The sequence below is a fragment of the Mus caroli genome, chromosome 1, assembly GCF_900094665.2.
Source record: "Mus caroli chromosome 1, CAROLI_EIJ_v1.1, whole genome shotgun sequence".
Lineage (NCBI taxonomy): Eukaryota > Metazoa > Chordata > Mammalia > Rodentia > Muridae > Mus > Mus caroli.
In genome coordinates, this window is record NC_034570.1 from 75,578,381 (window position 1) to 75,605,494 (window position 27,114).

The 27,114-nt window shown below is 41.6% G+C and overlaps 1 protein-coding gene across 2 annotated transcripts in view; it reads left to right on the forward strand.

The window, feature by feature from the left end:
• Rhbdd1 (rhomboid domain containing 1) overlaps positions 1-27,114 on the forward strand; it is a 118,396-nt gene that overhangs the window by 62,451 nt on the left and 28,831 nt on the right. For both annotated transcript variants that reach the window (XM_021173374.2, XM_021173369.2), the window contains exon 6: positions 2,170-2,313. In XM_021173374.2, the coding sequence (XP_021029033.1) occupies positions 2,170-2,313 (144 nt within the window). The remainder of the gene's footprint in view (positions 1-2,169; positions 2,314-27,114) is intronic.

The following is a 27,114-nucleotide window of genomic DNA, read 5'->3' on the forward strand; positions in this document are numbered from 1 at the left end:
AAACCTCTCCAATGCCCCTTTCTCCCTTCCTCTGTCAGAGACATTGGCACAGACTGGAGAATTCAAGGCAGAAATCCAAGCTCCTTTTTAAACTTCCTTTTTGATCTCCTGCGAGATTAACATATTTATATTCTTTCCTGTGGAGTGATTGGATTTCTTCAAAGACAGCACTACAGAGGGCCCAGGTGGCCAGGCTAATGGTCATCTAAGCATCTTTGATGCGAGCGAATGTATCTCTTGCAAGTAGTGATTTATTCTTAGCATGGCCACCTTCATCTGAGAAACTCCTTAGACGTCAAAGAATGTTTTTAAAGCTGTTACCAATCTTTCTAATCTGTGTCATTTTCCTTGATCTCTTTGGTATGAAATCCTGGAATGTGTACAAGGACCAGATGGAACAGTTAACAGAATAATGATAACCAGAAAAGTTCTTTGGGTTTTTGTTTTGTTTTGTTTTGTTTTTTATTACAGAGCCAAAGTATATAACTTAAAAAGTATTCATCACAAGATATAATTTAAACTTATTTATCCTTAGCACTGGTTGTTAGATTCCTCTGTCCTTGATTATTACAAAGACTTTAATACATCTGATTGGGCTATTAGAAGAACAGTTGTTGAAACATGTTGTTTCTCAGGGACCCATTATCATATTAGATATGGCATTTTGGGTCTTTTAATTGATTTTTCTTTGACAGCACAGGACCGTTAGCACACCTTCCCACTTAAAGCACCAAGGTTTTCTTCCTTCTTTGTCCCAGCTTTTGTCTTTCAAGTATTAAGTTAAGATTTTATAATGTTCATATGGTCAGAGCTGTCAATTCATTTCATTAAAGCATTGCTAGACTGTAGAAATCTACAGGCACGTGTTGTATCTGAATGCAGGAGTGCTGAAGAGCTTCCGGTCATCTGAGTCTTGCCAGTTATGAAAACTTCCTTTTTAGTCCTGGATATAGAGGACAGGGAGATGGAGGAAATGAAGACAAGGCTCAGCTAAATCAAAGTACATATAAAAATGCTATAAAGAAGCCTTTGTATCATAATTTAAAACTAAATTACATTTTTTGCCAGAAAGTCATACATTATCAATGAATTTTTATAATAATAAATTCAAAAGTACATTTCAAAATAGCTTGTTCCAGATTACTGAATGTGAAATTTCACTCAACCAAGTTCTGTGCTTTTCTGTAGTTTTACTACATGCATGTTCTATGTAGGGTGCCATGGAGATACATGGTACTGTAGCTTAAGATTTTCATCAACAACCAAGTACGTTAATTAAGACTAGACACATCCCCCTCAAAGGCTATGATAATGACAGGTTCATGGGGAGCAAAGAACAGAAGATAGAGTCTCTCATTATGCCAGACTATTCTCTATAAACAAAAATCTCTTCAAACTAATTCTGTAACCATTGACAATGAAAAGAAGACACAAGGACTAGACTCAAACTGACACAAATGGTATGGAATTATTTTTGCAAAAGCATTCCGTGTTTCTCTGCAGTCTTTTATTAATTGCTGTCTGTTTAGTGTGTAAAGCATTATTTAATGACCATGTTAGCTCTTGTTCTGCTGAGTAACCAATTTTTTTGAAAGCGATATTAATTGGAAGTATAGTGTCTGCTAGTTACAGTCAGAGCAATTGGCTCATCTGTCTCAGTCTTGTTATTAGTTGTTGAAATCGAGTACTCGGCGTGGGCACTCTGGTATATATAAGAAGCAATGGTTGTGTCCTTTTGGATGGAGCCACAAAACAGAAAAGCGTTCTCAGCTGCTTCCTAGCACTGTCCCCACTCAAGTGAGAACTTCATGGGAAATACTCTAGCAGTCAACAGCTGTATGGTGATAAACATCCTCCATAAAGCCCATTCTAGTCTCTTCTCCAACACTTCTAGCTCCCTTCTAAGTTATCTTTTTCTTTTCATCATTAGCATTAAGATCTTATTTATGTCCAGGCCTGTGTTGGACCATAATAGCCCATGAAGGGATCATAATTGCCCACTCTTGTGGGAGATTTCTCTATGTGCCATCTTCTCTAGATTAGAAGATGCTTATTACACTCAAAATAGTGACATGAATTATGGGCCTGTCTTTGCATTTACAAAGCCAGAATTCTGAAGCAAAAGGTAGGTCCATTACTGGGGTCTATAACCTTTGACGATGCCCACAGGCCCCTCCGGACATCAGAATCACTATGCGGATGGCAGACCAGTGATCTATGATGCAAATTACAGGAACTATGATGTCTACACAGCAGGCCTGAGCGAGGAGGAGCAGCTGGAACGAGCATTAAGAGCCAGCATCTGGGACCGAGGTAGGAGCCTTGTACCCTCTAGTTATTTTAAAACCAGCCTCGTGGCAAGGTGGTCTGAAGAAGGACTATTTGCGGCAAATTAAGCCTTGAACACTTTATAAAAAGGGTATATAGGTGAAAACTCTGCAGATTGTGATCTCAAAGCAGGGGATGAGATGCTGTCGGCCCACAGCCTAAGCTCCCAAGGTGCCAGACTGGATGCACTGTTAACTGTTCTTTTTATAGGCCCACTGTGCTTTGTGCCTTAACATTAAAGTCAGGAGACTTTAAAAAACAAAACAAACAAACTTCAGTACATGAGAAAAGTTTATTTTGGAATTCATGACTGTAAAGTAGGCATTGTATCACCTTATATTAAAGTCTTGGTCACATAGGCTTCTCTTGGATTCAAGTGGACTCAGCTTCGAATCCTACTGAGTCAGTTCCTCCAGGGAAAAAGCCTATGGTTTTATAGTCTTAACCCACTTTCTGGAAGATTCTTTTACAAATTATTGTCTAAGAATCAGTGTTCTTATTTTGCTTTCTTTGCTCTGGGTTTGGTGTATGAAGTTGGACACAGATACTTTAATTATCGTCCTGGTATAAGTTACTAAGAAGCAGCATATATACAGACATTATTATACATCATGTAAGTATACTTCACTGCCCAGGTACAGAGTGCACATAAGGTAGAAGATGGGATTTGTCCTGGAAAACATCCCTGTCTCTGATTGTATATATACTTAGTTGATATCACCTTCTCCAGGAGTCATTGTTAAATCAGGGATCTTCCTCAAAAGTTTCACAATATCTTATAAAGTGTTTTGTGCTACATACTGCGCAGCACAAGTAATCATAATTTCAAGTATCCAGGAGTGGCTCAGTGGTGTGAGAGGAATGGGGAATGTCCTTAGGCCTTCACAGACACAGAAACAATGGGGCTTCAGAATTTTTAGATATGCCAAAAACATTCCATAGAGCTGTACTGAGTGTTGTGAACAGAGAAGTAAGCGGTATGTCCAAGCCAGCCCTCACCTTTGAACTGAGCGTCAAGAGGTGGGAAGAATCCTGGGAAGCTGGGCAGAAGCCTTGCAGCTAAATAGCCCCGATGGAATGGTACTATGGTGGTTTATCTCAGTGGTTAGCCCGAGTAGGTTTGAAATCTTCTTGATGCCTCCACATCTATGACGTTTTAAACACCCCATGGACTACGATCTTGATCTGAATGAACAGGAAGCAGGCTGAACCCCAGTGTTCATCTCTCTCTCTCTCCTGACCTTGAACACAGTGAGCCCAGCCACCTCACCTGCCTGCTAGCCTTTCCCTGCCAGGGGCTGTGTCGCCCGCCTCAACTGTAAGTTGGGATAAGCACATCCCCACTCCAGTTGTCAGGTGTCTGATCACAGCCCTGAGAACAGAACTGACACCAGTGCAGGTGGCAGTAGGGTTGCATGGAGGGAGGGGAAGGGGGTGACCTGAGTTTTGTGAATCTGGCTGCAGTCTTCTGCAAATAAGAACTGAGAACTGACCTGTTATCTGATGGCATTTTGTGATGAGAACACACAAAGTGTAATAGTGTAGCCCTTGGATTTAAGGAGGGCAGGCCTACTAGCAGCAGTCTGCAGAGATGCAGACAAGAGTGAGCAGACAGCCAAGCTGAAATAGTGTGTTATAACTAACTGGAGTAATGAGTATCGGGGTTGTGAGCTGTGATGCATAGGTAATCTATTGCTGTATATCTAGTCACTGTGAAACTGGTGATGGAAGGTGATGGACATTCTTGCTTATCAGAGCATGGGTCAGCAGAGCCAGGATACCTGACTTTTGGCTGGCAAGCTGCAGTGGTCAGTTTGGAGCATCTGCAATGGCCTTGCAAACCCACCTGTTCTCATTCAACAGGTTGGCCCAGGCTGGTTACAAGGCTTCCAAAGACAGTGTGGAAACCAGGAAGACAGGTGACATACTGTCAGTCTCATGGTCTTGTGTTACCAAAGCATGTTACAGGGGCAGTCAAGTCAACAGAAAGGAGAAATGGATACTCTATCTCAGAATGGCCAAGAGGGACTCGGCCATTATTTTAAATCATTGTGTGCAGCATCATAAACTCTTGAAACGTGACTTGGTGTCATAATCCTGAAACGTGAAAGAAGGCCCCAGAAGCAGTGCCATAACGAATCCACGTGGATGTCCCCGTGCATATAGCTAGCCATGATGCATCATGGACAAGCAAGGCAAGCCAGGACTCATATGCACAGAGGGAGTAGTTCATCTCCTTCCCATTCACAGACTTCAGTTAAATCCAGGGAGCCATAGAGTGCCTGTGTGATGAATAGGTTAACACTTAGGTTTTTGAGGGAGCAGCATTGGATCATCACCATCTTTTTTTTTTTCTTTTTAATGTGTCTGCCCATGGCAACCCTTCAAAAATGATTAAAAGTCAGAGGAAAAACTTGAGTCTAAGTCAGAGAATATGAACATGGGATCTAGAATGTTCCCTTGTCGAATTCTTGTAAGAGAAAGGAGTCAATCTTAAGTGAATAGGTATCCTTTTGTAAAGTGCCATTTCTCGTGTTTAACAGATGTCCCTCACCCTCCCCTCAGTTTTAGAGGAGTCCGTAGCAAAGGCTATCACCACAGACAGAAAGTCTAAGGGACCAATGCTTTAGTTCTGATGCAGACATAATTCTAGTTCAGTCATCTAAGTCCAGGGTTGTCCGGATCATTGTTTTGAGTCTGAAGTTGTACAGCATCATGCTGGGAGCTTGTGTCAAGCTGTTCATCCCTTGGCTGCTTAGAAGCAGAGGACAAGAGACAAGAAGAAGCCCAGAGCAAACACACCCTACAGAAACAGGCTCCTGGTGACCTGTTTGACCTAACAAGATCCCACCTCCCAGTAGCTCATTCAGTTAAGAACTCATCCAGCCAAGGACAAAGCCTTCCACACAATAACTGATATCAGATCCAAACTATAGCAGGTATTTCTCAAAAAGAGAGCAGCTTCCTTCAGTAATTGCCTTCTGTATCCTTCAGAGACAAGTGTGTAGGACAGTGGTCCTCAACCTTCGTAATGCTGCGACCCTTTAATACAGTTCCTCATGGTGTGGTAACCCCCAACCATAAAATTATTTTTGTTGCTACTTCATAACTGTAACATTGTTAATTATGAGTTATAATTTAAATATCTGTATTTTCCTATGGTCTTAGGCTACCCCTGTGAAAGGATCATTTGACACCCTTCTGCAAGGGGTTGAGATCCACTGGTTAAAAACTGCTGGTTTAGGGGGTTGTTTAGTTAGAAGCATCCTAAGATGTGTCTAACACTTCAGAGTAGTTTTAGAGACTTGAATGTAACTGCAGAGGAAAGTTTTTGTATTTTGTAGAACAGAAAAGGAAGTTAGATTTAGCCTTTGAGAATGTTTTGTTTATAAATCTCTATTAGTTGTTAATCTAATATAAATATAAATAGTATTTAACAGAAAATAAACAAAAATATGTAAATATTTAGTAATGGTTAGGAAATTGGATACATAAATCTTTAGAGATGCCATACATTTAATTCTGTATTTTTAAATATTTTATTTATTTTTATTTATATTGGTGATTTTCTTGCATGTGTGTTTGTGTGTCACATGCATTCAGTGTTCACTGAGGTCAGAAGGTGGTTTTGGGTTCCCTGGGGAATGGAGTTACAGTAGATGATTGTGAGCCACCTGGACTCCAACCAGGGTCCTCTGTATGAGTAGCTGACTTCTGGAAGGCGCATGGGGAAGAATCAAGTAAGAGGCATGTGCTCAGTTATTTCATAAAGAGAGCCAATCTTCCTGAAGAGATAAGTCCAGTAATTGTACATCTACTTAGTTCCATAATTTATGTGTCATAAATTTGAGTAGATTGAAATTTATACAGTAATCTGAATGAAGACTAAATGATTTATAGTTTTGTTATACCATGAAGACATTATATACATGTTAAAAGCAACATTATTGAAAAGTTTAGTGGTAATGGTATGATTATGATGTTATTAAATTAGTCAAGTAGGGTATAAAACCCTCTGTATCATATGATCAGTATTTTATATAATTAAAAAAATAAAGAATTTTCCCATAGGGGAAAAAAGAAAAAAAAATTTAAAAGCCCTTTCAGAATATCTCCTTTTTATCTTAATAAAACAATGATAAAGTATTTGGAGGAGAACAAAATTGGAGTTAATCTAAGCATTCTATAAAGACAGAAGTCTTGTTAGTATCTGTCACTACTGTGCAGGAAGTTGTTTCACTTTTCTTGAAATTAGTTCCATATGCTATTTAGAGCATTCATTGAAAGTAAAATTCTGTGGTCAAGGAAGTTTAGAGAAAATTAATTTAATAAATTAGTTCCCTCGGAGCAGAACTAATTAAAATCATTAGTATCCCATTGCCATGGTGGCCATCTATGTATGGTATTGCAGCTCCCAGTGAGCTTCTTTGGGCCAGGGAGAAGGCCGATGGGAGCTTTGTCTTGGCTGAGACCTGCGCATATCCTGTTACTTTACTCCACACTGCTATGGTGTGTATCTCTCAAAAACAGAGGGCATCTGCTAACTCACACACAACCCCATTGTCACATCCAAGAAAATGAGCAATTCCCCAACATCTAACACTTAGTCCAACCCAAAATTCACCAGTTTTCTTTAAAAAGTATTTTTACAGTTAATTTTTCTTTTTATTTGTGTGTGTGTGTGTGTGTGTGTGTGTGTGTGTGTGTACACCAGTCAGAAGGCCCTTGTGGAAGTAGCCTCTGGCCTTCCACCCTAAGATCAGTGATGGAATGCAGATCTCACATTTGATTGACAGGCACATTACATGCTGAGCCTTTACCAGCCCTGGGGATAATTTTTGAGGTCTCCATTGTTGTATTTTATTATTTTTTTATTGTATGAAAAGCACACCCTGGTTTGTTTGTTTGTTTTCCTTTTCCCCCCAGAGACTGTTATTAGGGTTTCTGTTTCTGTGGTAAAACACCATGAACAGAAGCATCCTGGGGAGAGATGGGTCTGTTTCACCTTACACAGGCCATCAGCTTTTTGTTTCAACTTACACAGGAAGTCAGGGAGGGAACCTGGAGGTGGGAATTGAAGCAGAGGTCATGGCGGGTAAATGTAACTTTATTCGATTGATGTAATTGTCTCTGAGACTTACTGCCTCAGTCTGCTAACATATATCTAGTCCTAGAAGCTCCTAGCCTCCACACAGTCTTATCCAGGCCTAGAATGTTTTCAACCTCTGAGACTACTGCTGAATAAGCTCACCCTTTCTAGGTCTCTGAACTCTGACTGGCTGGTTCAAGTCAGCTGTTCTGGTTCAAACTCCTCTCCAAGCTGACTGATTCAATTTGACTTCTCTTTCTGCCTCTGACTGAATCGCTCATACCCACTTTGACCATTTTTTTTCCTAATTTTCTGGCTCCTTCTCATGCTCTGGCTTGTTCAGTCTTCCCCTGGGTTTAGCTTGTTCTCTCTCTGCAACCTGTATCTCTATAACTGCCTCAGCAAAACTGCCCCCCCCTTTCCTGTTTCCCCCTTTTTTTTGTTTTTTTGTTTTTTTGTTTTTTTGAGGCAGGGTTTCTCTGTGTAGCCTTGGCTGTCCTGGAACTCACTTTGTAAACCAGGCTCAGAAATCTGCCTGCCTCTGCCTCCCAAGTGCTGGGATTAAAGGCATGCGCCACCACACTTCCTGTTTCCTCTTATGTTGTCTCTCTTTCCTCTCTGTTCTCATGAGAGGTGGGCATATCCTATTCTGTGATATCTTTCTCTAATTCATCACTTTGTCTGCCACTCAATTGGACATAGCTTTCAAACATGGGTGCCTTATTCTACAAACTAACTTTACCTTCATTGTTTGGATTAAAGGTGTGTGCTAAGGGTATGTCTGTATTCCAGCCAGAGTAGCCGAGTTGCTGGCTTAAAATCCCTCTACAATGGAGGAGTACTGCTTACTGGCTTGCTCTTCATGGCTTGCTTTACCTATTTTCTTGTAGAACCCAGGACCAGCAGCCTAAAGGACTCCCACATCAATAATCATCAAGAAAACAGTCCACACGCTTTCCAATAGACCAATCTGGTGGGGTTATTCTCTCAATTGAGGTTCTCTATTTCTAAATAATTCTAACTTATATCAAGATGACATAAAACCAGCCAGTACAATTGGCCCTGCATCACACACACACACACACACACACACACACACACACACACACACACACACTATTCAGCTAGAACCTTTTCTTTCTCATCTATCGCCAGGATGGCATGTTAATATTAATATCACTGTACACAAAACTCTTTTTTAAAAGTCTCATGGTCTTTACAAACTCAAATGATTTAAAAGTTCAGCCCCTTTAAAACATTCAAAGTATCTTTCAGAGTTTCTCTAAAATATTCAAAGTCTCTAAAATTATCCAAAGTCTCTATAAAATTCCTAATTCTCTTAAGTGTGGACTCCTGTAAAATCAAAAGTAGGTTTTATCATTTCTTCCTCCCCTGGAAGATCCAGGGCACAATCTGGGATCCACTCACAATCCTCTGGTCTCCAAAGGGCTCTAGTTCTCCAGCTCTGCCATTGCAGCAGGCGACAGCTTGTCTCAGAGAATCAGGCTGGCACCAGGCCACAGAGGCTGCTGCCTTTCGTGGTTGCCCCATGATACTGCCATCTCTAAAATGTTGGATGCCCACTGCAGGTGAGCTACACTTTCACCACTAGTGTCTCCTGGGTTCCCTTCCAAGAATTCAGTCCCTACCACATGGTGGTACCATGCCTCAAGTCAGGAACCTAGAGACAGAAGCTTAAGCTGGGGCCAGGGAACAGTGCTGTTTATTGGCTTGCTTCTGACAGCTTACCTAGTATGCTTTTTTTTTTTTTTTTTAAATCCAGGGGTGGCACCACCTACAATGAACTGGTCCCTCCTATGTCGACAGTCAATCAAGAAGTGCCCTTAAGGGTTGCCCAGCCCTGGGTATATTAGTTGAAGTTCTTTCTTACCAAATGAATATAGTTTGTATCGAGTTAGCATAAATCTAACCAGCACAAACACCAGTCCCATTGAACTGTAAGAAGTCTACATTTTATCTGGCTATTTCTTCCTGGGGCATTTGATGCATCTCTCTATTCTCTATCTACTAAATATTATCAATTAATCACGTTAGGAGCTCATTAGACTCAGGCTAGCCAGTGTTAGCAGGAAGATGACATAACTACTGTTAAGTTCTTTACAGTGATTATGAGGTTCAGGACCTTCAGGCAATGTCTTCTTCATTTGTCACTAAGGCGTCAGAGCTGCTTCCTCTGGTTCCTCTTCTGTGAGACCAGTTGAAGCCCCTTAGGAGTGCCCGAAAGGGAGTGTGTCTGTGCCAGTGGTTCTGTGATCTCCTGCTTGCCCAGTTTTCAGCTTTATCCTTCCTGAGTTCTTCCTGGCAGCAGAATCTGAGGCGGTAAGCAAGTTCCCACATACCATTTTAGGCTTAGGGTTTGGTGGTTTAACTCCTCAGCTCTTGTCTGTACCTGAGGAGAGTTACTGTTTAGATTGTCCGGCCCTTGTGTTTATTGTTGGGGCAGGCCTGGTGTTCTGTGTACTTCTCAGCATTCCACGTAGGGTCTCCTTCTCTGGGGTCTGAGCCAACCACCCCTTAGGGATTTACTTTAGAAGTTTCATATTATTCGTTGTATTTATTTTTACTTTTTGACTGAAGATACTTTAGAAACAGTAGTTTCCAAAGGCTGTGTGCTTGTTTATGTCTCTATGACTCATGAGCTGTTGTTACCATAAGGAATGTTAGTTTAGTAGTTGTAATTTGGTTTTGGGTTTAAAAAAAAAAAGCCAGCTAAGAGAAATTCGTTGGGAGAAAGAATATCAAACCCACACCATTAGTTTGATACTATTCTTCAGTTAAACACATTGTAAGGTAAGTTATGGGATTAAAGTAGCAACTTTTTAACCTCAGAGTTTTCCAATATTTCCAAACAGCACCCGGCCATAATTACAAGTCCTAACGTGCATGCCAGGAGTAACACTGCCAAAGCAGCCTTTGTAGAAGAAATAGAGAGATCGCTATTATTCCAAGGACTAGTTCATTCCCTATTAACTGAAATCTTATCTTGTCCTGTTGGCAGTCAGCACTAACAAAGGAGTCCAGGAGGCAGCTGATACCATACCATAGTAGGAAAACCTTGGTTAAGAGCCATCTCTGAGTCAAAAGGCAGATGCCAGCTAGGAACATTAGCTCCCTGAGTTTTTTGTTTGCTCCCCACCCCATGCCTTGTCTAATCTCTTCTCCCCTCCCCCACTGTTGTTCTTTAATGGCCTGCCACCAAGTTCAGCTGGCACAGGGCACAGAGTTCTCTCCTTTCCAACTTTTGTCTGCCACCTAGGGCCTGGGGCTGGTGAAATCTGGATCTCCTTGCTGATGTGTGGGGGTGCTATCTTCTGTTAAGTTTTTGAAAAGCACACGGCCACATCCACACTGGCTGTCCTGTGAAGATTGGGCAGCGCTACACCAGACAGAGTGCTGGGCTGCTCCTTAGCCATATGTGAAATCAAGATAAAATGCACTCCAAAAACCTTGGCTTGACAGTGAGACAGGTTGCCATGACCGAAAAGAAATAGACTCCCAATTAATATCTAGCCCTTTTGCTGTTGATATCTTTGAGTCCTGTTTCTACCAATCATATATTCAAGGAGATCAGCTGAGGTGTGATTTAAATGGGGGAGGGTGTTGTGGTTAACTTGCAAATTCCTCTTTTCTCTGTGGCACCATGAAGGCACGTAAAGGTAGTGTTTGTCTTGATTATTTTATTGTATGGGAATTATAAGAAAGGTGGACTAAATTGTACTCAGTCGGAGGAAAGCATGGCCAGGAAGTGCCGTGGAATAGAGGTGAGCGTTTGAAAGTTAGGGCTCCTGTTGTATAAATGAAGGACTCCTGGGAGATAAACACACACAGCTCTCTGAGGAAGACCTGCTTTTGATAAGTACACACAAAATGGTAATATCTTAGCTGTGTGATTATGTGAGCCTTTCTTGGCTTAATGCAGTCATACGCAGTTGGTGGTTTATAACATATGCAAATTCCAGCTGCTGCCTTGTTTGGCTTTGGAGCACTGCGGCTAGGACAGAGATGTATAGCTAAGGCTAATTCTGCATGACCACTTAGCTTTTCTTTCTTTCTTTCTTCCATGTAATAATAAAAAGAAGTACCATCTGCCAGATTGTCTCAAAGCAATTTCAGTGCAGAACAATGGTTGCCTTAAATTACTGGCTATTCCTCGCTTCTCTTCATGTCCAGGGTATTCATTTCAATGACAAAAGTTTTCCCTTTAAGACCATATTTAGGTGTGAAATTGTGCATGTAAAGAAATAGAAGTATTGCATATAACTGTTCATCTGTGACCATGGAAGAGGAGTAACAGAGAAATCAGAATTCTCTGTGGGTTCCTTCTAGAAAGTAGGAGGCTTCTATTTAGGACCACCATTTAAAAGCACTAGAGTGTCCCATAAACAATGTAAACATGTTGGGAAATTGACATGAGAAGTTGTATGTGAATTAATTTATAATTTTTCTGAGCCCACACTTGCCATGTATGGAAAGGCACCATTTATATGCTAATGAGCAAGTTGAGAATAAAGGTACAGCTGGAACACCAATGAATTAGTTTCCCATATTCCCTCTTCTTCCACACTGAGACTACTCATTGAGCTGCCCAGTCTCTTTTCAGACTCCCTGTTGCTGTGGGTCCAGGGACAGTAGGGCTACCTCTCAGTATGCTCCTCAGTGGAGCCTCACCCAGGCCCTCACTCCAGCAGCACCACGGGCAAAGCACCGTAGGCTGCAATTGTGACTAAATCTTGGTTTTTCCTATGAGGTAAGAACACTCTGCATGGGCAGTAGAAGAGTGACGTGGCCTACTGTAGCTCAGCTGAGCTGGGCAGCAGAAGAGTGACGTGGCCTACTGTAGCTCAGCTGAGCTGGGTAGTCGGTTTAGGAGAGAGAGGCAGTAAGAAGCATTCGACTTAAGCAAGCTGGCAACCTATGACCTTTGCTGCTGCAACAGCCATGGGCTGTTGTAAGAACCAATAGAACAAGGGGTTTACTAATATAGTTGTTTGGATGTTCCAGTTATTTATGCAAAGAAGTTATTGACATGTATATTTGGTGTTTCATAAGACACTTTGAGAAAGCCATTATTCCTGGCCTGTTGCAGAGTCTTGACATTTCTCTAGAAATGCATTAGCTTATAAAATGATCTACCAGGTGGCATGTTAACATTTCCTGCATCTTGTAGTCTCATTGATTATGAGATATGAAGAAGTTTTCAGAACTTTGTGTTAGGACTAAAATAATGACACAGAATAAGTATTTCATTTTACCTTGTACTTTTTTTTTTTAAACTAAAGGTTCTAGACTTCAATATATAAACTCAATAGTTGATACTTTAAACAAATAAAATTGTATTTTTAATAAAAGTTTTCTGATTTCTTTCTAAGTATTATAATCACATTTCAAAATAATATATAGCATGTCTCAAGGGAGTATATTAATATTTTATCTCCTAATTGAGTTTCAGTTTCTTTGAATGTTCATAAAGAGCTGTGCTGTTGATTATATTAAGCATGTAACTGCCACTCAAGTCTGGGGGTTGGAGATATAGTATTAATATGATCCTTTGCTTAATTTATTGCTGAACATATATCATGATGTCATTGCACCCCTAAACTAATTAAGGCTGTGATTTTTTTTGGCTCTTTTTAATTAAAGAAGGTAAAATATTTACTTTATTTCTAGACAAGAAGATGGGGAACAAAACGGGCAGTATCATTTCAAACAGAACTAGAATGTTCTAAAATGGAAGCTGACCTCAAAAGTTGCCAACACTAACATGTTGGTTTTAAACCATGGGGAGGCAGAGAGGTTAAAAGGTTCAATGTCCTCCGTCTGTCTGTCTGTCTGGTAATGATGCAGTGCTGTATCCTGCTGACAGCTCGTGCCCTGGGGAGCAGGTCTGGAGGGGGTTGGCCTCCTGTGGCCCAGTAAGAGGCCTCTCTGGAAGGTGCTAGCTAGATTAAGACCCACACTCGGTGGGATGATTCAGCCTTCCAGGGCCCACAGAAACAATGTTCTGGCACAAATTCACTGGCACACTTACACACATGCTGTGGTTTCTGTGCATGTCGCATTTGTCTCACCATGTGACATTCCTCTCATCAGCATCTCTCCACTCACTCCTGTGCCAGAAGGAGTCCCACCTTCCTTCCAAATAGCCCCAAGGTGGGTTTTGCTAAATGTGTAAAGAGACAAGGGACACCTAAACTTATCTGTTATGGCCTTTCCAGTTTGTGGTAGTATTATTATTGTTAGAAAGTAACATACTCACTGTGGAGAAATACAAATATACAAGCGATGTTTAAAAGGTAACCTGGGACTGGAGTTGATTTGGTAGAATGTTGTACACACACACACACACACAGAGTGACCTGTAACTCTACCACCCAGAAAACCTATTCCGTACTTGGGGTGTGTCCTTGAAGCTACCTGTAAACGTTTTGGTGAAGCTCATTACAGGTTGGTGAATATAGATCATGCCTACTACATTAGGAAGGCTCACACACCATATGCTAGTCAGGCAAAGAGGAACCATGCAGGCTGCTGCTGAGTCGTGACTTGAGAAACAGAGCAGCGTACTTGTCTGTCTCCCTCAGCACACTCAGTCCGCAGGACCTAACCAGTGGGATTACCCTGTCTTCAGTCACATGGTCTATTATCACAGCCTTAGATTCAGAAAGCCAGACTGAGCACTGTGCATCGCCTCTGGACAACTCTAAGCTAATTTAGAAATGAACTCATTATTTACAGAGAGAATGGTGACATGTCTTTGACTTTCATCTTTAGTTGTGCTGTGGGTTAGATGTAGTTCACCTGGGCTGATCAAGTTGATACTTGATTCTGGGTATAACATCATCAGAGGAGGTGTGGCCTATGGGAGATGATTAGATTGTTAAAGAACTTCAGTGCTTTTCTTCTTTTTTCTTTTTAATTTTATTTGTAATTCATTTTTTACACTCCATATTCCATTCCCCACCTCTTCCCATCCACCCTCCAACTGTTCCACATCCCACACCTCCTCCCTACCCCACCCCATCTCCATGTGGATGCCCACAACACCCCTACCCACCTGACCTCTAAACTCCCTGAGGTCTCCAGTCTCTTGAGGGTTAGGTGTATCATCTCTGAATAAACACAGACCCAGAAGTCCTCTGCTGTATGTGTGTTGGTGGCCTCGTATCAGCTGCTGTATGTTATCTGTTTGGTGGTCCAGTGTTTGAAAGAATTTGGGGGTCTAGATTAATTAAGACTGCTGGTAAAGAATCGCCCTTCTCCTCAGCTTCTTTCAGCCTTCGCTAATTCACCAACAGGGGTCAGCTGCTTCTGTCCATTGGTTGGGTGCAAATATCTGCATCTGACTCTTTCAGCTGCTTGTTGGGGCTTCCAGAGGTCATTCATGATAGGTCCCTTTTCATGAGTGCTCTATAGCCTCAGTAATAGTGTCAGGCCTTGGGACCTCCCCTTGAGCTGGATCTCACTTTGGGCCTGTTGCTGGACCTTCTTTTCCTCAGGCTCCTTTCCATTTCCATCCCTGTAATTCTTTCAGACTGGAACAATTATGGGTCAGAGGTGTGACTGTGGGATGGCAACCCCATCCTTCACTTGATGTCCTGTCTTCCTGCTGGAAGTGGGCTCTATAAGTTCCCTCTCCCTACTGTTGGGCATTTTATCTAAGGGCCCTCCCTTTGAGTCCTGGGAGTCTCCCACTTCCCAGGTCTCTGGTGCATTCTGGGGGTCCCCACAACCTCCTATTTCCTGAAGTTGCCTGTTTGTATTCTTTCTGTGGGCCCTCAAGGCTTCAGTCCTTTTCCCTCACCCAATACCTCAGGTACCCCTCTCCCCCTCCCAGTGTCCCCCCCCCCACCTGCCCACTTTCCATCCCAAGTCCCTCCTTCCCTTCCCACTTGTGATTGCTTTCTTCTCTCTCCCAAGTGGGACTGAGGAGTCCTCACTTTGGCACTTGAGCTTGTTGAGCCTTTTGAATTCTGTGAACTGTATCTTCTATATTCTGAATCTAATAGAAGAGAAAATGGGAAAGAGCCTTGGCACAGGGGGAAATTTCCTAAACAGAACTCCAATGGCTCATGCTCTAAGATCAAGAATTGATAAATGGGACCTCATAAAACTGTAAAGTGTCTATAAGGCAAAGGACATAATAAGACAAATCAGCAACCTACTTATTAGGAAAAAAAATCTTCACTAATCCCACATCTGATATAGGGCTAATATGTACAATATATAAAGAACTCAAGAAGTTAATCACCAAAAAGCCAAACAACCCAATCAAAAAAAAGAAAAATGGGGTATAGAACTAAACAGAGAATTCACAATTGAGGAATCTCGAATGGCTGAGAAACATCTAAAGAAATGTTGAAAGTCCTTAGTGATCAGATAAATGCAAATCAAAATGACTCTTGAGATTCCACCTTACACCAGTCAGAATGGCTAAGATCAAAACCTCAGGTGACAGACAACACATGTTGGCGAGGATGTGGAGAAAGAGGAACACTCTTCCATTGCTGGTGGGATTTCAAACTGGTACAACCACTCTGGAAATCAATCTGGAGGTTCCTCAGAAAACTGGAAATAGATCTACCTGAACACCCAGCAATACCACTCTTGGGAATATACCCAAAAAATGCCCCACTGTGCCACAGGGGCATGTGTTCCACTATGCTCATAGAGGCCTTATTTGTGATAGCCAGAAGCTGGAAACAACCTAGATGTCCCATGACAGAAGAATGGATACAGAAATGTGGTTCATTTACACAATGGAATACTACTCAGCTATTAAGAACGAGGGCATCCTGACTTTTGTAGGCAAATGAATGGAACTAGAAAATATCATCCTGAGTGAGGCAACTCAGACCTAAAAGAACATGCATGGTATGTACTCACTAATAAGTGGATATTAGCCAAAAAATTAAAAAAATTAAAATTTTTACAAAATCCCAACTTCAGTGCTTTTCTAGTGGGATGGAATTCTTGTTCCTGTATAACTGAATTGGTTAGCAGAAGATGAGGTGCTGTATGGCTTACCCTTCCTGTTTGCATCCTCTTCTTCTGCCTGCCTGCCCTTCTTCCTCCTGCCATGATGTGAAATCTTAAGGCTTTTCTGATTGATGCCTTGCCCTTGCTTTTCCCAGGCTAAGAACTCTGAGCCAACCATACCTCTCCTTTGTAAGTTCCCAGTCTCAGGTTCTGTCACAGCAGTGGAAAACACAACGGGACTCCTGCCCCTGTACATCCGGCTCAGTTCTATAGTTCTGATAATTTGAAAGATTTGTTTTATTTTTGAGCAAAAATTCCTGATAAGAATTTGAAAGTCATAAAATAAATTATTTGTGTTGGGAAGGATTTACCACCACACATGAGAAGGATGCATCTTAAACAGGACAATGTCAAGTCAGATGGGAGATGTTAGGGAATCATTTATTGACTTTTATTAAAAATAGTTGCAATGAGCATTTGAAAATACTGTTTCTCTCCCCCCTCTCTCTTCCTTTCTCTCCTCTCCTCTCTTCTCCTCTCCTCTCCTCTCCTCTTCTCTTCTCTTCTCTCCTTTTCTTTCTTTTTTCTAGTTCTAGTCTTACTCTGTTTAACCAGTTCTCAGGTGGTCCTCCTAAACACCAAGACTATATCCCAGCATGCTTGCTTAGGGGGAAATTATATATATATACATATACACATACACACACATATCATTTGAATTAAGGCTATGTAAATTGTTTATTTAAATAGGGCTCAACCTGACTTTAGTAATTTCCCTCTTAGAACTTGTTCATAATGAAAGGAGTCTGTGTGCTCAGGTGAGCCTTGCAGGAAGTCTGCCTTCAGATGGCCTCCCCAAATCCTCATGTGATAATCTCATGACACCAAATGTTCGCACGAGAACATTTCCTCCATCTCGTCCAGCCTCTCCTACTATTTCAGTCCTACCTGTGTGTGCTCTCTCCTACCTGCTGTACCCGATGTCTGCTTGACTGTGTTGTGCCATTGATTAGAAAAACCAGGAATCATATTGTTGGTTTCTGTGTATTGTGGAACCACAGTTTACTTTCAGAAAGGTCTAGTTTCACCACATGACAGTTGTCTAAGGGTTCAAACTGTCCTATATCCACTGCACTTGGCTCTAAAGAGCCAGATGTGAGCGTCATACTATATGTGTTTACATGTTTTCACCAACTTCAGGTAGAGCACACCCACGCTATTTAAATACACTTTTGTGGTCATATAGGACCCAGCTTTCACAAAGTTACTGAGATTAATATAAATATTAAGCTACTTTAAATGACACTGTAATCATTTGCATTGGAAAAATCTCAAATAGCATAATGGTACAGGACCAGGAGACAAATTAAATAAATCATCCTGGAGAATAGTACTGAGCCTTTAAAAGGACAAAGAAGCAAATTCAGGGTGTGTCTGGTGAGAAGCACATTGCCCATGGTATCCTTAGTAAAATGTCATTAGCTCCCATTAATATCATAGTTAACAAAGTGTCAATTACCTTTACTCCTCAGAAACAAGATACATTGACAGTAGTGACTTAAGCTTTCTTGTTTGGCTTGTGTCCAATGGTAACTTCTGCCAATATTTATAATTATAAAGAAAAATCTTATTGAAGTAAAGCCGTGTATTACCAAAATATTAAATATTTTTCTCATCTCCACAATCCCATAAATTCAGGAAATTGTACCATATCCATTTATCTGTAGTTTCTACATGGTGTTTGTGGCCAGGTAGAATGATGAAGGAGACTGAGCAGAGCCCAGGGCATCCTTGCCATATCTCTCCATACCACTGTCCTTGCTTATTTTATATGGTTCCTTGTTTTTCTTTGTTCTGTGGAGACAAGGTTTTACAGACTTCCCAAGCTGGTCTGGAATTCATAATGAAGCCTAGGTTGGTCTTACCGTCTCTGGTTGCTTCATTGATTTTTCTTTCCTTTCCCCTACAAAGACATTTATTAGTAAAATGCCTAAATTGTAGGTGTGCGGCTCAGTGATTTTTCACATCTGTATGTAACCATATAACCCTCTGGTCACTGTCCATCAACCTTAGTTCATAGTGCTTGTCGTCACCGCTCAGCATGGAAATGTAAAAACCACACCATGTAATTAGTTAATGCTACAAGGCTGCACGTGCACATTACAATGGCTAAAGTCTAAAAGGCAGACCATGCCAAATGCTGCTGAAGGTGCCGGGAACTAGAACTAGCACCTCACTAGAGACCATCTGAGGTAGTGCGAGTCTGAAGCCTAGCCCCTCCCTTCTAGTGAAATTAAATAATAAATATCTCATAGTCTAGCCTCCTTGTGCCTACATGCACGTAAGAGATTCTGCACAAAGAGTGATCTTGAGCCTCTTTCATAATAGCACAAACCTGGGAAGAGCACAGTCATCTTTACTGAGGATTCCAGAGTACACCAGACTGAACTTTAGGTTCTTTTAGCTTAGCACGGGCCATTTCTGTCTACCTCTAGCATACAAAAATGTAAAGCCAAAGAAGTCTTCCTGAGCATGGCATTTTCCTACCTGTTCTGACTCAGCTCACTGAAGGGTCCCATGGTGCTTAGGAGGTCAGGATGCTGAGGGGCAAATGAGTCTGACTCACTCTGTGGAAGAGCATATTTGCACTGCAAATTGTGACTGTGTGTGTGTGTGAGTGTGTGTCTGTGTTATTAGAAAACAGCAAGGGCTGACTGTTAACATTGCTGCATTTGGAATTATTTACCAACCAAGCTGAAACACTAAAAAGATAATTCAATCCTTTTGTTGTTATAGGTAGGTTTTTTTTTTTTTTTGGTTGCTTTGCTTTTTGTTTTTTGTTTATTTGTTTTTTTTTTCAGTTGGGTTGGGTCTAGAAGAAAATTGTTTGCTTTCCCCACTGTGATGCTGAAATAAACCATAGCTAGCTGGTAGGCAGTGAGGGAAAGAAACTGGTAAGTGTCTTCTAGAAGCAGAATCTGTCTAGAACATCTGCTGTCTTCATTATACCTTTCAATACAGTGTGCCTCTGGGGGCAAGTAGGTACCTGCTTTTGTCACACTGCATTGTGACAAAGATAATGTCACCCCTGGTAATTTACTGTTGTATGGAAGATGCTTCAGGATGAGGAGGGACAGAAGCCCCTGACTTATAGAATGTGTGTCCAGCAAAGTCCATGCTAAGCCTACCCCTGAGAATGTGACATTTCAAAGAATGTGATGTTGCCTACCTCTTAATTATTTGCTAATTGATATTTTTTAATGTCTGTCATAAACACTGCACACATGATGAAGCACATAGACAAGTGTGTGGACAGCACTTCTTGATGTGTAGACACATGCTTAGTGGAGTCCCTGGATCTCTTTCTGTGCTTTGAGGAAGGAGCCCAAGCAGCCATGGAACAATGTTGACATTTAGTGCTCAGTCCTGCATGCAGTAAGACTGGGTGGGCAGAGGCAACAGGGACCTAGCAAAAGCTGTTCTCCAAATGGATTTTACACCGGCTGTCAGGTTTTGCAGATTACAATCTAACCAAGGGTGGTTTTCATAATCAATGACAGAGAAAGACCTAATGGCTCCAAAAAATAATATTTAATCACCATCATGGATCATCTTATTAACCAGAGAAAAAAATAACTACCCTAGCAAGGAATTCTAAAGCCAGAATTAAAACGTGTTTCAGCTGTCCTCAAAGAATCAGCATTTTTGTAAATGCCCTGTGCTCTCTCTCAGACCTTGACACCAGACAAAGGAACATCATCAGAGTTAATGAGCAATTAAGATGTTCTTCCCTGTCAGTTAACTAGCCTGCTAATGAGACCAAATAAGCCTGTCCTTAAAAACGTCAGGGCTTGTATTTTCTAAAACCCATGTTTTCTCTGCTCTCTGCAGCTGTAAGACAGGCAAACACTTAACTCTGAGAATGTAAAACAGACAGCAGAGAGAAGTGTGTGAACTCCTTATCATCTATTCTAAGTGCAGAATGCAGATTCCCCCCCCCCCGCCCCCCATGAATGGCCAAAGTGATATTATAACATCTGTCCCCTTATTTATCTGAAATGTTGTCAGACGAATTATTTAGGTGCTGAACAGCCTTTTCTCTGAATGCATAAAGGTAAAGTTGGGGTGTATATTAATCAGGTTTCTCTAAGGGGACAGAATTGATAGGGTAGATACATAGGTAGATGAATAAGTAGGTAGGTGGGTGGGTGGGTAGACAGACAGACAGACATTAGAGTGACTTGCAGGTTGTGGTCCATCAATAATTCTCTCCTAATAGAAAGGTCAAGAATTTGGTAGGTTTTCAGTCCACAAGGCTGGATGTCTCAGCTGCTCTTAGGCTATGTTAGGATCCCTAAGAAGTAGGTTCTAATATCAGTGAAGGAATGCCTCAGCAGAGGATGGAGGAACTTGCCAGTGAGACTGAAGGCAAGCAAGCAAAAGCAAAAGTTTCCTTCTCCCGCGTCCTTTCAAATGGAATACCAGCAGAACCTGTGGCCCAGATTTAGGGTCCACTTCAAATGATCCAATCAAGAAAAGTCCTCCCAGGTGAGCCCAGCTGCTTGGGTTTCACTTGAATCCAGATGTAGTCAAGTTGCACCAAAGACTGGCTATCATAGGGTAAATATAGAATTGATTCCAAACCATAACCCAAGTGTGGATTTCACTTTCACCGTGGATATAATGAGTTGGGAGAAGGGCGTGAACGCAGGCGTGGGCACAGTGGAGGAAGTGGGTAAGAGCTATGGTGGGAAGCTGGGCTACTGGAGGGATGAGGGGAACTGTGGCTCTAATAAACTTTGCAGTGTGGAGACCAGGGTGACAAATTACCATGATGGAGACAAAAGTAGGAGCCAGGCCTTGAAGATTCTAGTATATGGCTAAGGACTTGGCCTGTGAACCTGAGGATAGTGTATACCAATGGTTCTCGGCCTTCCTAATGCTACAGCTGTTTAATACAGTTCCACATGTTGGGGTGATCCCCAACCATAAAACTCTTTTGTTGCTACTTGGTAGTTGTAATGTTGCTACTATTCTGAGTAGTAATCATGTAAGTATCTGATAGGCAGGATATCTGATATGTGACTCCCAAAGGGATTGAGACCCACAGGTTGCAAGCCACTATTCGAGTTATTGAGAGTAGGGGAATCACTGCTGGACATGGTAGCTCAAACCTGTAGTTGGGCTGAGGCAGGAAGATTACAAGTTTGAAGCCAGCCTGGGCTACTTAGGCCCTATCTCAAAATGTAGTAAAACAAACACGGAATACCCAAAGCAAAGGAAACAGCAAGAAAAGAGCAAGAACTAAGGGAAGAAAAAATCAAATGTGTTTGAAAATGACTGTGCTACGTGTGGAGGGTAGTGGGACTTCAGTGATGGGCAGATCGCCAGGCACCATTGTAAGGGATGTGTGCATGGGTATGCCCCTGAGTGGCACATGAAGCTGAGCTGACTGAGGCCTAGAGCTGACTGAAGTGAAGCTGACAGTGGAACCCAGTGTCCAGCCCCGACTATGTACTTAATCTTTACATTATTTTGCTTTTACCTATCTTAGGAGCTAACAATTGTGGTGTTTTCATCAGCAATAATTTAATGAGTGTTCCAGGGCTGCCATAATAAAATACCACAGACTGAATAGATTAGACAACAGAAATTCTTTCTTTCACATCTTCTGAATCTAGAAGTTCATGAGCAAGGATGTCAATAGGCTGGGTTTCTCCCGAGAATGATCTAGCTGGCTTTCAGGTGGTGACCTATCTCCCATGTTTAATGTGATCTTTCTTCTCTTCCTGGGTCTCTGAGGGTACAAACTCCCTGTCATCAGGAAACATTCAAATTGAATAAGGACTCGCTCTAACAGCTTCTTTTTAGAAATTAATTGCTTTGATTGGTGAAAGTTGAATCTGTTTATTCATGAACAGCATGATGTTTTGAAGTAAGTAGATAGTGTGGAATAGCTCATTTAAGCTAATTAGCATATCCTACCTAACATACATACATATTTTACCTGTTGATCGGCATGCTCTGGCTCCTGCTATCCACTGTTTTACCTAGAGAATCAAGTTTCCTTTCCTTTTCTGGCCTGGCTTATACATTTAATACAGTCCAAGTCCATCACGGTGCTGCAGATGCCAGGGTTCCCCTTTGAAGGAGACTGCTGCTCCGCTCTATGTGCACATTATTTCCTTTATTCATTCACAGGCACTTAGACTGATTCCATGCTGGTTGTTGTGAGTCCTGCCAGACTGTAAAAGTGCAGATGTCTCTTCAAAATACCGAGTGCAGTGTCTTTACATAAACACCCAGTAGTAGAGCATCTGGATTGTTACCTTAGTTCTACTGAAATTTGTAGGCAGCCTCTGTGTTGGTTGTCTTATTGCTATTTTTCCTGTTGCTGAGAGAAAATGCCAGGCCAAAGCAGCTTAAGGAAGAAAGGGCCCCACCGAGGCAGAGAAGGATGAACGAACCAGCCACCATTGTCATCTGTCTGCAGTCCAGTACTCACTGCAGCCCAGGGAAGGTGCTGTCCACTTCTAGGATGGTCTTCCCTCCTCAGTTAAACTAATCAATATAATCTCCCAAAGTGGGGGCCGGAACCCAAATCAAGATAATTCCTCACGGATGTTGTCTCCTAGGTGAGTCTGAACATGACAACTGTATGTGTGTGTGTGTGTCTGTGTGTGTGTCTGTGTGTGTGTCTGTGTGTGTTATACATGTGTGTGGTGTCTGGCTGTAGGGGTGTCTAGGTGTGTGGTATACATGTATACATGTTTGGCTGTGCACACATGCTTACGGATGTAGAGGCCAGAAGTCGTAATCAGATTGTTTTCTCTGTTGCCCTCTAGCTTTTTTATTTATTTCGGTTTTGTTTGGTTTTGGTTTTGAGACAAGGTTCCCTGTTGATGTACAAGTTTCTGGTTCAGCTACACTGACATGCCAACAGGCACCTGGGATCCTCCCCTCTCTACCTCCCGCGGGCTCCCCTCTCTACCTCCCGCGGGCCAGGATTTCTATAGGAAAGAGTGCACTGGCTTCTTACATGTGCTCTGGGGACCACACTCTGGTCCTTAAGTTTTCAGGAGTGCAGCAAGCCCATTGACATCCATGCTCAGCTGCACACTGTGTTGCATAGTGAGCCACTGACCCATACCCCATCAGCATAAGGACTGGCGCCCTCCCACATCCCTGCCACAGTTACCAGGTGGGGTTGGAGCTCATTGGTGGTTTGTTTTAATGCATTTTCTTTATGGTTGGTGACACTAAACAATTTTTTCAAATACTTGTTGCTGCTTCGCATGTCTGTTTTTGAAACATCTCACATCCTTTCCCATCTTTACATTGGGCCAATTGTTTTCTCAATGTTGAGTTGTTCAAGTACCAGGTATTAATATATATTGTAGATATTAATCCCTTATATCCATGGTTTCTGGACATTTCCCCCATTCCTGTGTTGTCTGTTCATCTTATTGTTTGTTATGGAAGGTTTTGTTGTTATTTTTTGTTCTTTGTTTGTTTGTTTTAAGTTTGAAATAACATTTATCTGTTTTTAACATTGTTAAAGTCTGTGCATTGGAGGTCATATCCCAACATATATGTGTGTGTGTTTATTTCTTTGTTTGTTTATAATATTTTTCCCAACTAGTATTGTGGAGCTTCTCTCATGATTTCTGGTTCTTTTGTTTTGCTTTTAGTAGTTTTGCGTTTTTAGGTCTTAGGTTTTCTTCCACCTGCTTTGAGTTGTCTTGTGCATCTGTGATATGAAATGCAGTTATAAAATCATTCTTCTATGTGTGGATATTTGAAAGCCTCATTTAACTTAATCACATCTGATGGGTTCTAGATCTAGGGCTCTAAGGTATACACGTGTAGGGAAAGAATTCAGCCCCTTACAAGAACAGTACTAACAATAGATTTGATTTTTTTACTAAATGCTATAAATGTTTTACTAGCTTAGTTCATATTTTTGTTCTCTGTTCATTCTTTCCAAGTTGATTGAAATTAGGAAAGTTTAGTGTCAGAGGGGTTTTTTTGTGAAACATTCATTTAAAAAAGTAAGTTAACTTTTATAAAGTGTTGGGTATTAATATCTTGGTTAATATTAAGTTTTCTATAGAAATTTCTACTACTACAGGCTCTGTGGTGCTTTTTTTCCCTAGTCTTTTTAATGGATAGCTGGAGAAGGCTTTGGAATGTAAAATCTCAAAATGTTTTCCAGCCTACAGAGAATATCCATCCGACTATATATGTAGCCTTCCAGTTTAATAAAAAGGTAGAATTTAAAGACAATATTAAGAGTAGGAGGGAAGACTTCATCAGCCACAAATTTACCTCAAGAGCAAGGAGCACAATGCAATGGCTTTGCTGATTTCCAGCTAACAGATAATAATCTTTGATTTGCAGTGAGTGTGAGTGGCAACCGTATGCTTAGGGCATACGCAAGGATTGAGTTTGCTACTAAAGTTAGGAAGGTGAGCTGTTTCTCCAGAGCTGTTAGGAGTGCTCCATACTGGTTGTCTCTAGGAGTCAAGTCACAGAGCTTCATAAAGTGCTCTGGCCCCTAAGTCAAAGTCCATAGCAGGTGGTAGGGGCAAGTGAGTGTCCACAGACAGCAGTGTGGTGGAGGAACTGCGCTCCATCCCAGGCTTCCCTGGTGATTCAAGCATAGCTTTGCTGTGGGCCACAGAGCCAGCTCCCCGAGGATCAGCTAAGAACTGTCTCCTTTCCCTCTGCATCTGTAAAAACCAGAGTAGGAACCTGGGCTTTTCTGTTTGTTTCTTTGCTTCTTTGAGTCAGGGTCTCAATATACAGCCCTGACTGGTCTGAAATTCCCTATGAAGACCAGGCTGGTCTCAAAGTCAGTGAGATCTGCCTGCTTCTACCTCCAGAGTGCTGGCATTGGCAGCGTGTACCACCACAGCCAGCTGTGTACTACCACAGCCAGTATGCACTTTGTTGTTGTTTTGCTTTTTAAAGTTAAATGTATACATAAAACTACCTACCTTAACAATTACCTGGCTATCCTAAAATAGTATGTGGAGAACCCATATTGTACAAGGATATGAATAATGTAGGTTTCTCTAAACCCCTTCCACATGCAGAGAGAGTTTCCTTATATATCTCCATGTGGGACAAAGACTCCATTAAGACCAACTTTCATCACATTCCAGCTCTTATGGAAATTTATGCAATTAAGAAACTATAAAATAACATGATTTTTACGAATGCTATGCTCTAGGCTTAAGACTTGAAGAATGTTAACATAACATAGTGAATTTTAATGATTATTGCTTATAGTGGCTTTTAAAAAAGGTTTGCCTTTTAACATGTTTCTTATTAGAGAGGAATGAAATTTTTTCATCCCTAATTAGAGCTGGCTATAGCGTGGTGGCTGGGCTGTGCCATTTAAGAAGAGCTCAGCTGACACTTAGACTCAGAAAAAAAGGACTTGTCTATGAGCTGTTTGGCAGCAGTTTGGCCTGTAAATTTACACAAAGTCCTCATTAACACAACTATTATTGGGACTATCACTTTGTGAAAGCCTTGGGGATGATTGATCCAGACTACCTTGGCTCAGGGCACCCTAGAAAGAGGGGTTGCCATTGGCTGAGAGCCATACCTACTGTCAGTCCCCAAGTTTATCCTGAAATCGTGTTGTTCCCCTTTCCATACAGACTTGTTTCTGCCACATCACCTGGGTTCCTCCATTTGCCATTGGCAATAATACAGTTCCACAGACTGGGTGGAGTTACAAAGAAGAAATGCCTATTTGGGCTGTAGCTATAGACATACAAGATTAAGGCCTGCATCTAGTGACAGTCTCCTGCCTATCGTCCCAGATGGCACAAGGCACACACTGGTACAATATCTCCTGCCTTTCCTTCATAAAGTCACTGGGATCCCAGCACGCTGAGTAACACTCTAATTCAGCAGTTCTTATCCTGTGGGTCCTGATGCCTTTGGGAGGAGGGGGACAAATGACACTTTCACAGGCATCACCTAAGACCACGGGAAAACACAGATATTTACATTACAATTCATAACATTAGGACATTTTCCAGTTATGATGTAGCAACAAAAATAATTCTGTGGTAGAGCTCACCACACCATGAGGCCTTAGGAAGGTTGAGAACCACGGCTGTCATTCTAATCATCCTCTGAAAGGTTGAATCTCTAAACATTACAGTTAGCTTAGGTTTCTGCCTTCTTCACAATGGGAGCATTGGGTTATATTTCAATGCAGACAGCTCAGGGGCGTGGGGGGTGGGGGAGGGTACACACACAACATTCTAAGCTTTACCGTGGTCCAGACTCACTTTTCCGGCGTGATATTCAATCCAAATATACCCTGAGTTCTTCCCGAAAAAAGTAATGCATGGTTTGCCTACTAAATAGTACTCTACCTTCAATGACACCAGCACAGCATCCCTGAGGCATTCCAGCACCTCTGGATTGTCTTGATATCCTTCTGTTTAATGGCACGATCTCGAATTTGGTTCTCACATGTTCTCTGTACCTATCTCCTGTGTCTTTACTTGTGAGGATGCTATTGGTACCAGGCTAGGGCTGAACTTATATGATTTCACTTAACCTTAATTACTACTTTTAGGGTCTTCTCTGCAAGTGGGAATGCACAGGGTTAGGGCTTCCACAGATGAATCTGGGAAGAACACTGCTCATTCCCCATCAAATAGCCACCATCT